This window comes from Syngnathus acus, chromosome 15 (genome assembly GCF_901709675.1).
Source record: "Syngnathus acus chromosome 15, fSynAcu1.2, whole genome shotgun sequence".
Taxonomy (NCBI): domain Eukaryota; kingdom Metazoa; phylum Chordata; class Actinopteri; order Syngnathiformes; family Syngnathidae; genus Syngnathus; species Syngnathus acus.
This window is the reverse complement of record NC_051100.1, coordinates 2890249-2906930: the sequence shown is the minus strand read 5'-3', so window position 1 is coordinate 2906930 and position 16682 is coordinate 2890249. Positions and strand designations below refer to the sequence as shown.

The window sequence follows — 16682 nt, the reverse complement described above, 5'->3', positions numbered from 1 at the left end:
ACAAATGAATTTATTTGGTTTTTAGGAACCTGCATCTGAAACTCAAGACTCACCAGCCATCTTGAGTCTGCGTCTTGGATCCGAAGGATGTTTTTTTTTTTCTTTTTCTTATGTTCACGCGCGTCCTTTTGTAAAGCGTGCACTCAAAACGCACAATGGCGGAATCGCGGCGCAGCTTAGCTTAGCGACGGCGGCCCTTTCAGAAAAGGCTGCCGGCTGACAAGTGTAGCGATGGGCACAGATACGCCATTGTGAGCCGCACCAGAAGTGGGAGGCGAAGCTTTCTCTCTTTCACGCTATCGCTTTTTCTTCTGGGTCGCCTTTTTTTTTTTTTTTGGCCAAGAGCGCGAGCCAAGTGGCTTTGACGCAGCTCCTGCGTGTGAAGTTGCCACGCGGCCGCCGGGCCTCCGCGCTGGCGTCGGGACAAGAAGAGCTTTATCTGGAGATCCACGTCGACTCTGTCGAAAAGCCTGTTAGCTCCGGCGTGAACCCAAAGAACAGCTGTTAGTTTCACACTTTGGCATTCCCACTTGCTGTTTTTGCACAACCTCCGCTGAGTTGTTGTCGCAGCGTGAAATTAAAAAAAAAAAAAAAGACACTTGAATGGTATATGTTAACACATGTCATGCTAATTGTAGGTTTTGTTGTGTTAACATTTGTCATGAAATCACACAAAAAATCTGAAAGGCGGAAAATACTTGTTTTTATGAATGTTTTTAGATGCTGCGAGAGAGAATAACGGCGTGAATGTGTACAAGGTCAAAGTTCAACCAGACCATCGCACTCAAACGCTCCCAAAACAACATTGTGAGTTGCATGTCTGTCCATTGTATCATACAAAACTCTTCTATATCGTATTATAGTGTCACATATTGGGCTACTTTATTTTATTTGTTAGCGCAAAATAACAGAGCCTCCTCCCGGGCTGCATTTTTTTTTTTTTTTTTTTTTTGCTTCATTATTGCGCGCATTACAATGCGTGTGAAAGCAAACGTCGTCGTGGTTCGTCTCCGGTGACGTTTGAAATGTCAAAGCCGTATCGGTTCTGGCTCGTCCACCGCAGTGCTTTCAAAGCGCCACCGCTGATGCTTTAATACAATGAAGAGTGTGACTAAACACGCAACTATGAGCATCCGCGCTGGAGTGTTTATATGGGATTTGTGTTCTTTGCGTCCTCCCGAGACGTTTCGCGGCTCTTTGACTGATGACTCCGTCCGCCCGGCCTTGCTCTAAGCTCGTCCAAAATCCCTTCCTATCGGCCAATTTAGGTCCAGAGCGGCAGAGATGCTAAGCTCTTTTTTTTTTTCCATAAAGACTCTTTAAAGGAAGCATGTTGGCAACACGCTGCCCCCGAGTCTTCGCCTGCTGACTGAGGCCAAGAAAAGCTCATCCCAAAGAGAGAGACACTCAAAAAGCCAATGCCTTAATAAAAATAAAAAAAGTTGTATATCAAGCGCCTCCTGTTGTAGCATTCCGCCATTGTAATCATTTCTCAGATTCACTTTCTTTGTTTCTCATGCAAAGCAAGCGACAGCTTAGCTGTTGGAGCGTTTGGCACAATGGCAATCGGGAGGGGGCTCTTTGCTTACCCCCCCCCCCGAATCCTAAAATCCACATCCGTGCCGAATGAGACTGAGCAGCGAATCTGGGATGCAGCCCAACGTTTCTTTGAAGCCCGCCGGCCTCTGTCGCTCTCAGCCACATTTGCGCTTCAGCTTGTTTTTGTTTCTGCTGTCACCTTAACGTCAATTTCTCATTTTAATCAGCAATTAGAAACCATAGTTCGGATATTTAACCATCACAGACAATAATTTGGTCCTTCAACCATAGTCCAGCTGCCAAAGTCCAAAGACCACAATCGTGACCCAATAGACCCTAGTCCATAGACCATAAACCATAGTCCGCAAAAGGGATGTATTGTTTTGACAACATGTGACTTTATGAACTTGGATTGTTTGTTTTTGTTCAGCGCTGACAGAAAAACCAGTCAAGGGACAAACTCCGTCGCCAGGATACCGATACCGGCGTGCTTATGCATGCGTGTGTGTCTGCCTGTCACACACCACTATCTGTGTGTTGTGTCTCACACACATACATGCCTTATCTCAGGCTGCAGCTTAACCTTTACAGGTGAAAGAGTCGCAGGAATATAAATAAGAATAAACAGGAACGGCGGGCTAACCTGACGAGCCGTGGCCTCACTTTGCAGAAAGTTGTTGTCAGGTCACTTCAGATGTGCCTCGCGTGTGTTTATTGTCCTTTAAAACACTTGACCACAACTTAGTTAATGAGCATATCGGACATTTGCATTTCAAACTAAAAAACTAAACAAATTAAAAGTAAAATGGAGTGCTTTGGAGACACAAAGTGGGTTTTACCGCACTACAAGCTTTTCTTTTTTTTGTCTATCAAATGATTCCAATTTTCAGACTGATGGGAAATTGTCACGCTTCTGTTTGATAATCCAGACTGAAGGCTAATGGAGGCGATTTTGCGTCGCATTGTTTTAAACGTCTGCGGAAGGGTTTTAATGTCAATCACAAGCTTATTAATGCAAAACGCTCACGGGCGCACAGATCACCATGAATGACAACAAGTTAAACACCAGCAAGGGCGGAATCTTCAATGAGTACACCGGCAGGTCTGCTCACACATCTCTCGTGTGTGTGCGCGTTTTCATGATTCTCTTGCCTTTCTTTGGCAGGAAGCAAGGACGAGGAACGAGAGGTTGCGAAGCTGTCTCCCAAATGAACTTTGAGAAAAAGGTCAATATTCAAAGTAAGTGAGGAGAAGGGGCGGCAAAATCGAGATGTTTCAAATCGGATGCTCTCAGATGCGAGTAGCCACTTAGCGTCGAGTCTCTTCGAGTGTCATACTGGCTTGTGGAGAAGATGTGAATCTATCAAACGCCTCACCATTGCTAGAGAACAGCAAATTGTACCAAAAAGTACCTTACAGTTGGCCCTCCAAAGTTCAAAGGTTAGATTTAGTTCAGGTTAAAGGTTCACCCTGAAGTATGACTTGAAACCAAATAGTGTGAAAAAAAAAAAATGTGTAAACGAGATATTAAAAAAAGTCAATTTTTCACATTAGGAAGCATTAATCACGCGATTCAAAATATTTCCCTTACTGATCTTGAATGTTGCTCAAGGTGTGTGTGTGTGCGTACGCGCGTGTGTGTGTGAGAGAGAGATTAGGGCCGGCAGTTTTATTCATGAACAGGAGCCGAGCGGCGACGTTAAAGCGTGGCACCTTTCCTGAGCATCCGCCATGCCGGTGTCAGAGCTGTCGACGCGGCGCGCTCGCCTGCCTAATCTGACAGCGCCTAATCCCCGACTGTATCCTAATCTATTTACTTTGCATTCTAAGAGGATTTACATCCCCCCCAAAAAAGCATATACAAGGAGCCGCGGTTGGAAATGGACAGAAGATCAGCAAGGACGCTTTTCTGTTTCTGTTGTTTGTTTGTTTCGTGGCAAAAAAGGGAAAAATCGCGCTACGTTTTCCGCCGAGTCAATCCGCCGCGTGAAAGGAATTCCATTTTGGTGACTGATACTAATACTTCTCTTATGTACGCATCCAGTGCACGCCGTGTTTGGCCTGTCACGATGCCTTCACACACCGTCGTGTCCTGATTGTTTGACCTGACAGCTGCAAAAATTGCTTAACAGCCTTAGCTTCTCTCTGCGGAGACCACACGCTGCAAACGTTGTGACATTCCAAAAGGAAAAAAAAATGTCTCTGCACGCACTTTAACAGCAGTAAATGTATTTTTAAAAGTACAACCTGACAGTTTAGTAAAAATTTTTTTTTTTTTTGGTCTTGAGTTACGAGCAACAATTTGAGTGGAATGTCCTAACTCTGGGGGCAGCCAATTTCTCAACAAGCAGCAGTTTTATAACCTTTTCTTACAAATGCTAATACACAATCCAAAGCTAACGAAACTACCATCGATGTTATGATCATAAAATAGAAAATATAGACAGAGAATACAACAGTACATGCATATATTATTTATCCTCTGCAGAAAAAACTAATATTCCCGCCTAGTTTAGATCAATTTTAAGCGTTGATCAAGTTTGTATGTGTATTTTACTGCCCCCTGGTGGCCGAGGTGAACACACCAGAATGAGTAGCACGATGCCCATTGAGTGATTACGATGCCGACTGTTTAATTCTTTACATGCTATTAAATGATGTTACTGTCTGAGGGTCGCATTAACGGGGTCCATCAGTGCTGTTAACACACTCGTGTTTGCTAATGAAGGCAGCCTGCAGCGTTTGGTCACATGGTGGGATTTATCAGTGCTAATGATGGCCCCTCCGCCCTCAGGGCTGCTTCATGTCTGCGGATGCTCTGTGTCATTATGTACTTCATTGTGTCATTGCATGCATTAAATGTATGCTCTTTGGATGGTTTGGGGAAATATCTTTGCTATATATTTATTGAAATTAGAAAAGTAGTTTGTCATTTAAAATATGGGCAACATAGTCATATTTTATTTTCAGGCAAGGGTGACAAAGAGTGTTCCTTTTGTGTTTGTTGTTTCTGTTTTTTTTTTTGTTTTTGTTTGTACATCACTGAATTGTATTGTGTCTCCGTGTCTGTCAAAAAGGAAGCATGTCCTACATGTGAGACAGACATCTGGAGAGGAGCTCGTCCACCAACAGGAAGATCCTCTTGACACCCCCAGGCCAACCAGACTCCAAAGCTTCCCTCCCCAGGCTGGGAACAAGTCGCAACAGCGTCCTAAGAGATGATTATAGTAACAATTCCCAACATGCAAGTGAAGGAAAAAACGTATTCTTGTTGGCCATTTAACCACAAAATACATTTTTAGGTAGATAAAATAATGTCATCATTTGATCAGACTAATCAATTCTTTTAAAAAATGGCAGCACATCTTTCAGTTTATCAATGACTACATAATCATTGATATGCCGCCATTTGCCCATCTTCTTTCTTTCTCGAGGATTTGAGTACTTACAGCACGGTGAAAGAGCTTGAGGCCACCATTAGAAGTGTTGTTCGTGACCATATCTAATTACTCAGCAGTCACTTAGTGAAGCGCAGACCTCCCCCAAGGCTTGACTGTTATCAGGCTCCCTCCTCGTTCTTCAGCAGACGGGTGGTACCATTCTTTACTTGTGGGGGGGGGGTGCTTCCATTGATACCATCAAACTGAGGAAAAAAAACTTCCTTTATTGGCACCTTTCTCCAAATCTCCATTGATATTATATTGACAATCCGTTTTATTTTGGATTATTTGCTGTTTGTATTGTATCGTTTATCATTTTCGCAATGATTTCTACTAGGGGTGTAAATCGCGGGTTTTGTAACGATACGATATATCGATACAAAGAAACACGATACGATATTTGCCGATATCTTAAAGCCTGCTGTGATTCATTCACGATACATCACGATATAGTGCTCTACGATCGATGTAGAACAATATCCTGATTTATAACAATTCATACGCAAAATCAACAAGGTACTGCAAACTCTTTATTTAGGAAATTACAAAGTGCTTCCAAACGAATGACTTGAAGCCCAAAGGGGAGCGAATCTCCTCGTCTTCTTGGACACTAGCCATAGCACCAGCCCAGGAGCCGCGTAGTTGTCGGCTCCCCTTTCACGTGCCTGCTCTGCTCACAACACAACACTGCTCCCGGAAAGAGGAAGCAAGCAACAATGAACTGGATTTCAAAATAAAGTCGCGTCTAATGTCCGAGGCCAAAAACGGGCGATATAGATCGATGTTTACGTTTAGCATCGATGACAACAAATCTTAGAGCATTATATCGATTAATCGATGTGTATCGATGAATCGTTACACCCCTACTAATTAGGGTTTCAAACTAGGGTTAGGGTTTCCGACTAGGGTTTTAAACCAAGGTTAGGGTTACAAACTAGGTTTTAAAGCTAGGCTTAAGGTTTCCAACGAGGCTTTCAAACTACTTTTAGGGTTTCTAAGATTAGGGTTTCTAACTAGGCTTTCAAAACTAGGGTTAGGGTTTTCGACTAGGGTTTCCAAAATTAGGGTTAGGATTAGGGTTGGGGTTAGGGTTTCTAACTAGGCTTTCAAAACTAGGGTTAGAGTTAGGGTTAGAGTTAGGGTTAGGGTTACTAACTAGGCTTTCAAAACTAGAGTTAGGGTTAGGGTTTCTAACTAGGCTTTCAAAACTAGGGTTAGGGTTTCCGACTAGGGTTTCCAAGGAGTTTTGCCATCGCTAATTAGGGTTTCAAACTAGGCTCAGGGTTTCCGACTAGGGTTTTAAACTAAGGTTAGGGTTTCAAACTAGGTTTTAAAGCTAGGGTTAGGGTTTCCAACGAGGGTTTCAAACTACTTTTAGGGTTTCTAAGATTGGGGTTTCTAACTAAGCTTTCAAAACTAGGGTTAGGGTTTTCGACTAGGGTTTCCAAAATTAGGGTTAGGATTAGGGTTGGGGTTAGGGTTTCTAACTAGGCTTTCAAAACTAGGGTTAGGGCTAGAGTTAGAGTTAGGGTTAGGGTTACTAACTAGGCTTTCAACACTAGGGTTAGGGTTAGGGTTTCTAACTAGGCTTTCAAAACTAGGGTTAGGGTTTCCGACTAGGGTTTCCAAGGAGTTTTGCCATCGCTAATTAGGGTTTCAAACTAGGCTCAGGGTTTCCGACTAGGGTTTTAAACCAAGGTTAGGGTTTCAAACTAGGTTTTAAAGCTAGAGTTAGGGTTTCCAACGAGGGTTTCAAACTACTTTTAGGGTTTCTAAGATTAGGGTTTCTAACTAGGCTTTCAAAACGAGGGTTAGGGTTTCCGACCAGGGTTTCCAAGGAGTTTTGCCATTGCTATTTAGGGTTTCAAACTAGGGTTAGGGTTTCCGACTAGGGTTTTAAACAAAGGTTAGGGTTACAAACTTGGTTTTAATGCTAGGGTTAGGGTTTCCAACGAGAGTTTCAAACTACTTTTAGGGTTTCTAAGATCAGGGTTTCTAACTAGGCTTTCAAAACTAGGGTTAGGGTTTCCGACCAGGGTTTCCAAGGAGTTTTGCCATCGCTAATTAAAGTTTCAAACAAGGGGTAGGGTTTCCGACTTGGGTTTTAAACCAAGCTTAGGGTTACAAACTAGGTTTTAAAGCTAAGGTTAGGGTTTCCAACGAGGGTTTCAAACTACTTTTAGGGTTTCTAAGATTAGGGTTTCTAACTAGGCTTTCAAAACTAGGGTTAGGGTTTTCGACTAGGGTTTCCAAAGTTAGGGTTAGGGTTAGGGTTAGGGTTAGATTAGGGTTGGGGTTAGGGTTTCTAACTAGGCTATCAAAACTAGGGTTAGGGTTAGAGTTAGAGTTAGAGTTAGACTTAGGGTTAGAGTTAGGGTTAGGGTTAGAGTTAGGGTTAGGGTTACTAACTAGGCTTTCAAAACTAGAGTTAGGGTTAGGGTTTCTAACTAGGCTTTCAAAACGAGGGTTAGGGTTTCCGACCAGGGTTTCCAAGGAGTTTTGCCATTGCTGTTTAGGGTTTCAAACTAGGGTTAGGGTTTCCGACTAGGGTTTTAAACAAAGGTTAGGGTTACAAACTTGGTTTTAATGCTAGGGTTAGGGTTTCTAACGAGGGTTTCAAACTACTTTTATGGTTTCTAAGAGCAGGGTTTCTAACTAGGCTTTCAAAACTAGGGTTAGGGTTTCCGACCAGGGTTTCCAAGGAGTTTTGCCATCGCTAATTAAAGTTTCAAACAAGGGGTAGGGTTTCCGACTAGGGTTTTAAACCAAGCTTAGGGTTACAAACTAGGTTTTAAAGCTAAGGTTAGGGTTTCCAACGAGGGTTTCAAACTACTTTTAGGGTTTCTAAGATTAGGGTTTCTAACTAGGCTTTCAAAACTAGGGTTAGGGTTTTCGACTAGGGTTTCCAAAGTTAGGGTTAGGGTTAGATTAGGGTTGGGGTTAGGGTTTCTAACTAGGCTATCAAAACTAGGGTTAGGGTTAGAGTTAGAGTTAGAGTTAGATTTAGGGTTAGAGTTAGAGTTAGGGTTAGGGTTAGGGTTAGAGTTAGGGTTAGGGTTACTAACTAGGCTTTCAAAACTAGAGTTAGGGTTAGGGTTTCTAACTAGGCTTTCAAAACTAGGGTTAGGGTTTCCGACTAGGGTTTCCAAGGAGTTTTGCCATCGCTAATTAGGGTTTCAAACTAGGCTCAGGATTTCCGACTAGGGTTTTAAACCAAGGTTAGGGTTTCAAACTAGGTTTTAAAGATAGGGTTAGGGTTTCCAACGAGGGTTTCAAACTACTTTTAGGGTTTCTAAGATTGGGGTTTCTAACTAAGCTTTCAAAACTAGGGTTAGGGTTTTCGACTAGGGTTTCCAAAGTTAGGGTTAGGATTAGGGTTGGGGTTAGGGTTTCTAACTAGGCTTTCAAAACTAGGGTTAGGGCTAGAGTTAGGGTTAGGGTTAGGGTTACTAACTAGGCTTTCAACACTAGAGTTAGGGTTAGGGTTTCTAACTAGGCTTTCAAAACTAGGGTTAGGGTTTCCGACTAGGGTTTCCAAGGAGTTTTGCCATCGCTAATTAGGGTTTCAAACTAGGCTCAAGGTTTCCGACTAGGGTTTTAAACCAAGGTTAGGGTTTCAAACTAGGTTTTAAAGCTAGGGTTAGGGTTTCCAACGAGGGTTTCAAACTACTTTTAGGGTTTCTAAGATTGGGGTTTCTAACTAGGCTTTCAAAACTAGGGTTAGGGTTTTCGACTAGGGTTTCCAAAGTTAGGGTTAGGATTAGGGTTGGGGTTAGGGTTTCTAACTAGGCTTTCAAAACTAGGGTTAGGGCTAGAGTTAGGGTTAGGGTTAGAGTTAGGGTTAGGGTTACTAACTAGGCTTTCAACACTAGGGTTAGGGTTTCTAACTAGGCTTTCAAACTAGGGTTAGGGTTTCCGACTAGGGTTTCCAAGGAGTTTTGCCATCGCTAATTAGGGTTTCAAACTAGGCTCAGGGTTTCCGACTAGGGTTTTAAACCAAGGTTAGGGTTTCAAACTAGGTTTTAAAGCTAGAGTTAGGGTTTCCAACGAGGGTTTCAAACTACTTTTAGGGTTTCTAAGATTAGGGTTTCTAACTAGGCTTTCAAAACGAGGGTTAGGGTTTCCGACCAGGGTTTCCAAGGAGTTTTGCCATTGCTATTTAGGGTTTCAAACTAGGGTTAGGGTTTCCGACTAGGGTTTTAAACAAAGGTTAGGGTTACAAACTTGGTTTTAATGCTAGGGTTAGGGTTTCCAACGAGGGTTTCAAACTACTTTTAGGGTTTCTAAGATCAGGGTTTCTAACTAGGCTTTCAAAACTAGGGTTAGGGTTTCCGACCAGGGTTTCCAAGGAGTTTTGCCATCGCTAATTAAAGTTTCAAACAAGGGGTAGGGTTTCCGACTTGGGTTTTAAACCAAGCTTAGGGTTACAAACTAGGTTTAAAGCTAAGGTTAGGGTTTCCAACGAGGGTTTCAAACTACTTTTAGGGTTTCTAAGATTAGGGTTTCTAACTAGGCTTTCAAAACTAGGGTTAGGGTTTTCGACTAGGGTTTCCAAAGTTAGGGTTAGGGTTAGGGTTAGGGTTAGATTAGGGTTGGGGTTAGGGTTTCTAACTAGGCTATCAAAACTAGGGTTAGGGTTAGAGTTAGAGTTAGAGTTAGACTTAGGGTTAGAGTTAGGGTTAGGGTTAGAGTTAGGGTTAGGGTTACTAACTAGGCTTTCAAAACTAGAGTTAGGGTTAGGGTTTCTAACTAGGCTTTCAAAACGAGGGTTAGGGTTTCCGACCAGGGTTTCCAAGGAGTTTTGCCATTGCTGTTTAGGGTTTCAAACTAGGGTTAGGGTTTCCGACTAGGGTTTTAAACAAAGGTTAGGGTTACAAACTTGGTTTTAATGCTAGGGTTAGGGTTTCTAACGAGGGTTTCAAACTACTTTTATGGTTTCTAAGAGCAGGGTTTCTAACTAGGCTTTCAAAACTAGGGTTAGGGTTTCCGACCAGGGTTTCCAAGGAGTTTTGCCATCGCTAATTAAAGTTTCAAACAAGGGGTAGGGTTTCCGACTAGGGTTTTAAACCAAGCTTAGGGTTACAAACTAGGTTTTAAAGCTAAGGTTAGGGTTTCCAACGAGGGTTTCAAACTACTTTTAGGGTTTCTAAGATTAGGGTTTCTAACTAGGCTTTCAAAACTAGGGTTAGGGTTTTCGACTAGGGTTTCCAAAGTTAGGGTTAGGGTTAGGGTTAGATTAGGGTTGGGGTTAGGGTTTCTAACTAGGCTATCAAAACTAGGGTTAGGGTTAGAGTTAGAGTTAGAGTTAGAGTTAGATTTAGGGTTAGAGTTAGAGTTAGGGTTAGGGTTAGGGTTAGGGTTAGAGTTAGGGTTAGGGTTACTAACTAGGCTTTCAAAACTAGAGTTAGGGTTAGGGTTTCTAACTAGGCTTTCAAAACTAGGGTTAGGGTTTCCGACTAGGGTTTCCAAGGAGTTTTGCCATCGCTAATTAGGGTTTCAAACTAGGCTCAGGATTTCCGACTAGGGTTTTAAACCAAGGTTAGGGTTTCAAACTAGGTTTTAAAGATAGGGTTAGGGTTTCCAACGAGGGTTTCAAACTACTTTTAGGGTTTCTAAGATTGGGGTTTCTAACTAAGCTTTCAAAACTAGGGTTAGGGTTTTCGACTAGGGTTTCCAAAGTTAGGGTTAGGATTAGGGTTGGGGTTAGGGTTTCTAACTAGGCTTTCAAAACTAGGGTTAGGGCTAGAGTTAGGGTTAGGGTTAGGGTTACTAACTAGGCTTTCAACACTAGAGTTAGGGTTAGGGTTTCTAACTAGGCTTTCAAAACTAGGGTTAGGGTTTCCGACTAGGGTTTCCAAGGAGATTGGCCATCGCTAATTAGGGTTTCAAACTAGGCTCAAGGTTTCCGACTAGGGTTTTAAACCAAGGTTAGGGTTTCAAACTAGGTTTTAAAGCTAGGGTTAGGGTTTCCAACGAGGGTTTCAAACTACTTTTAGGGTTTCTAAGATTGGGGTTTCTAACTAGGCTTTCAAAACTAGGGTTAGGGTTTTCGACTAGGGTTTCCAAAGTTAGGGTTAGGATTAGGGTTGGGGTTAGGGTTTCTAACTAGGCTTTCAAAACTAGGGTTAGGGCTAGAGTTAGGGTTAGGGTTAGAGTTAGGGTTAGGGTTACTAACTAGGCTTTCAACACTAGGGTTAGGGTTTCTAACTAGGCTTTCAAAACTAGGGTTAGGGTTTCCGACTAGGGTTTCCAAGGAGTTTTGCCATCGCTAATTAGGGTTTCAAACTAGGCTCAGGGTTTCCGACTAGGGTTTTAAACCAAGGTTAGGGTTTCAAACTAGGTTTTAAAGCTAGAGTTAGGGTTTCCAACGAGGGTTTCAAACTACTTTTAGGGTTTCTAAGATTAGGGTTTCTAACTAGGCTTTCAAAACGAGGGTTAGGGTTTCCGACCAGGGTTTCCAAGGAGTTTTGCCATTGCTATTTAGGGTTTCAAACTAGGGTTAGGGTTTCCGACTAGGGTTTTAAACAAAGGTTAGGGTTACAAACTTGGTTTTAATGCTAGGGTTAGGGTTTCCAACGAGGGTTTCAAACTACTTTTAGGGTTTCTAAGATCAGGGTTTCTAACTAGGCTTTCAAAACTAGGGTTAGGGTTTCCGACCAGGGTTTCCAAGGAGTTTTGCCATCGCTAATTAAAGTTTCAAACAAGGGGTAGGGTTTCCGACTTGGGTTTTAAACCAAGCTTAGGGTTACAAACTAGGTTTTAAAGCTAAGGTTAGGGTTTCCAACGAGGGTTTCAAACTACTTTTAGGGTTTCTAAGATTAGGGTTTCTAACTAGGCTTTCAAAACTAGGGTTAGGGTTTCCGACTAGGCCCTAGGGGTGTCAAACAAATTTTTTTCGCGGGCCGCATTGTAGTCATAGTTTCTTCCGGAGGGCCATTATGACTGTCAACCCAAATAAATGTATGAGCACCTCATATTATATACAGTATACGCTACAAAACAAACTGACAAATAACTCGTTTTCAAATCAAACTAGTAAAAAATGGTCAAATATATTCGCGGGCCACATAAAATGGTGTGGCGGGCCGTATCTGGCCCCCGGGCCTTGAGTTTGACACCTGTGGACTCGGGTTTTAAATCAAGGTTAGGGTTACAAACTAGGGGTGTAAATCGCGGGTTTTGTAACGATACGATATCATATCGATACAAAGAACCACGATACGATATTTGCCGATATCTTAAAGCCTGCTGTGATTCATTCACGATACATCACGATATAGTGCTCTACGATCGATATAGAACAATATCCTGATTTATAACAATTCATACGCAAAATCAACAACGTACTGCAAACTCTTTATTTAGGAAATTACAAAGTGCTTCCAAACGAATGACTTGAAGCCCAAAGGGGAGCGAATTTCCTCGTCTTCTTGGACACTAGCCATAGCACCAGCCCAGGAGCCGCACAGTTGTCTGCTCCCCTTTCACGTGCCTGCTCTGCTCACAACACTACACGCCGCGCACTGCTCCCGGAAAGAGGAAGCAAGCAACAATGAACTGGATTTCAAAATAAAGTCGTGTCTAATGTCCGAGGTCAAAAACGGGCGATATAGATCGATGTTTACGTTTAGCATCGATGCCAACAAATCGTAGAGCATATCGATTAATTGATGTGTATCGATGAATCGTTACACCCCTAATTTCTACACAACACAAAGCAAAATGTCACACTTTGATAGTTTGACCAAAAAAGGGGCAGCTGAGGTAAAAAGGACAAGCCTGTCTAGTAGGAATAGAGCTATGTGTGTGGAGTATCAACAGGGTTGGTGTTTCCCGAACACAGATTTTCTATTTAGACTTTTTTTTTTTTAACATGTTATGATTTGTCATCAGGGTGGCAACACGATAGCTTTCAGTGAATATTGTAATATTACCTGACCTCGCAATGATGCAATTAACTAACCTGACATTAAGTTAATATAAAGTAAGAGCAGTATTCTTTTCAGAGTCAGAGTCAGCTTTATTGTCTTTTCAGTGTTTTATATAGTTCATTTAAGATTTTGTAAAAAAAAAAAAACTTAATGGAATGTGGTACACATGCATTAAAAATGTTTGTCTTTCTTGTTTTGTCTTTATTGTCCGGTGAGCGAGAAGCACTCAAGCACACGCGTGTTCCAGTTCACTTCATGGACACTTCCCTGGACATACTTTCCAGCCCCATAAATCTGTCCAGGGGAATTATAAAAACTGTCAGGGATTTTGTTAGACTGCCTCACATGTACAAGTACATTGTTAATTGCCACTCTGTGTGGCACTTTTCACTGAAGCGTTTTCCCTAATGAAGTGGCCTGTGATTAGGTACACCTCATGGACACTTCAATAGGTACACTACACGAGGTAAAAAAAAAAGAATGAAAAATGAATAAATGATCTGTTAGCACTTACACAAAGCGAGGTTCCAATTCTAAAAGCACATGTGGGTATGTGCTCGCACCTGGGATCGAACCAAGATCTTACCGAGCAAGAGCCCCTGTCACTAACCAGTCGACTATTTCGACCCGTTAACCCTTGGCTGACTGCACTCTTTTGTACTAGTGATTCAAGATTCAAGAGTTAGTGATGTGCATTCCATTTCTTAAGTGAACTGCATCTTTAGAATCGGTTCATTCAAAAGATTTGTTCAAAATAATCGTTCACCGAATCGTTCACTACACTTATTTATTTATTCTTTTTTTTTTTTTTACCTTGTACCTAATAACGGGCCACTTTATTAGGGAATTATCATGGTCAAAGGTCACAGGTGTCAAGCTCTAGTCCTTGGGGCCGCATTCTAACATGTTTTCCAAGATAATAAAGTGGCCTGTTATTAGGTACACTTGAAAATGGTGGTGTACCTAATGGAGTGTCCATGTGATTCCCTCGTTAAGCGCACCTGCGTGAAAAGTTTTAGCTCCTGCGGAACGTGAAAGTGACCAAAAACTTTTCACGCAGGTGCGCTTAACGAGGGCATCACATGGACACTCCATTAGGTACACCGCCATTTTCAAGTGTACCTAATAACAGGCCACTTTATTAGGGAAATATCATGGTCAAAGGTCACAGGTGTCAAGCTCTAGTCCTCGGGGCCGCGTTCCAACATGTTTTCCAAGTGACCCTCGTCAAGCGCACCTGCGTGAAAAGTTTTAGCCCCTTTCACGTTCCGCAGGAGCTAAAACTTTTCACGCAGGTGCACTTAACGAGGGCATCACGTGGACACTCCATTAGGTACACCGCCATTTTCAAGTGTACCTAATAACAGGCCACTTTATTAGGGAAATATCATGGTCAAAGGTCACAGGTGTCAAGCTCTAGTCCTCGGGGCCGCGTTCCAACATGTTTTCCAAGTGACCCTCGTTAAGCGCACCTGCGTGAAAAGTTTAGCCCCTTTCACGTTCCGCAGGAGCTAAAACTTTTCACGCAGGTGCACTTAACGAGGGCATCACGTGGACACTCCATTAGGTACACCGCCATTTTCAAGTGTACCTAATAACAGGCCACTTTATTAGGGAAATATCATGGTCAAAGGTCACAGGTGTCAAGCTCTAGTCCTCGGGGCCGCGTTCCAACATGTTTTCCAAGTGACCCTCGTCAAGCGCACCTGCGTGAAAAGTTTTAGCCCCTTTCACGTTCCGCAGGAGCTAAAACTTTTCACGCAGGTGCACTTAACGAGGGCATCACGTGGACACTCCATTAGGTACACCGCCATTTTCAAGTGTACCTAATAACAGGCCACTTTATTAGGGAAATATCATGGTCAAAGGTCACAGGTGTCAAGCTCTAGCCCTCGGGGCCGCGTTCCAACATGTTTTCCAAGTGACCCTCGTTAAGCGCACCTGCGTGAAAAGTTTTAGCCCCTTTCACGTTCCGCAGGAGCTAAAACTTTTCACGCAGGTGCACTTAACGAGGGCATCACGTGGACACTCCATTAGGTACACCGCCATTTTCAAGTGTACCTAATAACAGGCCACTTTATTAGGGAAAAAGCATGGCCAAAGCTTAACTCAAAGTGAAAAGTGCCACGCCCGCCCTCACCCCCACCTCCTGATTGGCTGTTTGATCTGTGACGTCACTTGGACACTCCATTAGGTACACTGCCATTTTCAGTAGTACCTAATAATAGGCCACTTTATTAGGGAAAAATCATGGTCAAAGCTGAACTGAAAGTGAAAAGTGCCACACCCGCCCTCACCCCCACCTCCTGATTGGCTGTTTGATCTGTGACGTCACTCGGACGCTTCATTAGGTACAGTTGGTGAACGGGAAATGCAATTCAGGACTCGTTCGTGCACGGGAAGTTACGTCATTTTCTTCTTCGTTTTGTTTTACGGCGAGGTAGCACCAGCTTCCATGCGCATTACCGACACCTACGGTGTGGGATAAGTTACGTCATTGCATGTTGGTTGAAGTCATATGAACTGAAAAAAGAACGAATAACTTCAGGAAGTGATCCGTTCACTCACGCTCACTGAAAAGATTCATTCTTTTGCACAAATCGTTCACTCATGAGCCAACACTAACCTTTACGGAGAAATAAATTTTAAAAAATGCGTGCTTTCGCCAGGGTCGTGATGCATATGAAGTGAGTGCCTAACGTGTAAGGCAGGCACCCCGCTTCCAAAAAAAGAAAAGATTCTCTCAGCACCACCCCTCCCTACGGGCTCCCCCCCCGAGGCGTCCTCGAAAATATGCGAAGGTGTCCTCTTTTTCAGCAACCCAAATCTGGTCACCCGATGATTAGTCTGTTAAGGAATTTATTCAAATGTTTTTTGAATTTTGAAAATTAAGACATTTACAGCTTTTGGAATCAGTTAAAAAAAATGACCATGTGTAGTAAGAGAAAAGATGAGCATGTATCGTAAGACTTTTTTTTTTAAAGACCATGTGTAGTAAGGCGTTTTTTTTTTTAGAGTGAGGCTTTTTTTTGTATTATACTATCAGTGATACAGAGCTCCCATATATCTTTTGGTGAGACAGTAATGCTAATGGTAACTTTTTATTGTGACAATACTTAAAAAAAAAAAAAAAAAAAAAAAAAAACTCCTCACCGGGTCGTTTCCGACCCACTTATGCATCGAAAAAATGACCATGTATAGTAAGGCTTTTTTTTTTCAGAAAAAAATTACCATGTATCGTAAGGCTTTTTTTAATAGACCATGTATTTAAAGGCTTTTTTTTTTTTTTAAATGATGTATAGTAAGGCTTTATGTAAAAAAAAAAAAAAAATAGTAAGGCTTAAAAATTAAGAATGACCTTAGAAAAAATAAGCCATAGGGGTCAAGAGTCAAAGGACAGAGGTCAATCATAAAAGCCTTATTTTACATTGTAATTTAAAGCAAAATACATTCTTTAATATGTATGGTCCAGCTGGGAATTGGTCTCACGTAGACTGCCACTCAATCACTGCAGAAATGTTAATCTTTGAAAATACCCCCAATACCTGCTCCTCCGCCACGTTTCATACCGCAGAATTGCTAAGTCATGCCACGTTTTTGGCGTGAGCACGTCTCACTTACCAAGCATGATGACGAATATGTATTGCAATCAGCCAATCACACGCCACCGACTGTTTCAACATGCAGATCCATTTCTAAAGTTAGGGGAGATCATTTTCATTATTAGTAAATCCAAGACCAAATAAATTCATGGACTTGAGTAGAAAAGAAA

The 16682-nt window shown here is 42.3% G+C and overlaps 1 protein-coding gene across 26 annotated transcripts in view; it reads left to right on the top strand.

Moving 5' to 3' along the window:
• Window positions 1–4886, top strand: part of LOC119134286 (WD repeat containing planar cell polarity effector) — a 51047-nt gene extending 46161 nt beyond the window's left edge. For 23 of the 26 annotated variants that reach the window (XM_037270828.1, XM_037270821.1, XM_037270810.1 and 20 more), the window contains 2 exons: window positions 721–807; window positions 1315–2689. In XM_037270828.1, the coding sequence (XP_037126723.1) occupies window positions 721–807; window positions 1315–1373 (146 nt within the window). In that variant the 3' untranslated portion in view covers window positions 1374–2689. The other 3 variants (XR_005100298.1, XR_005100299.1, XM_037270829.1) reach the window with 3 other exon arrangements.
• The last annotated feature ends 11796 nt before the right edge of the window (window positions 4887–16682 follow it).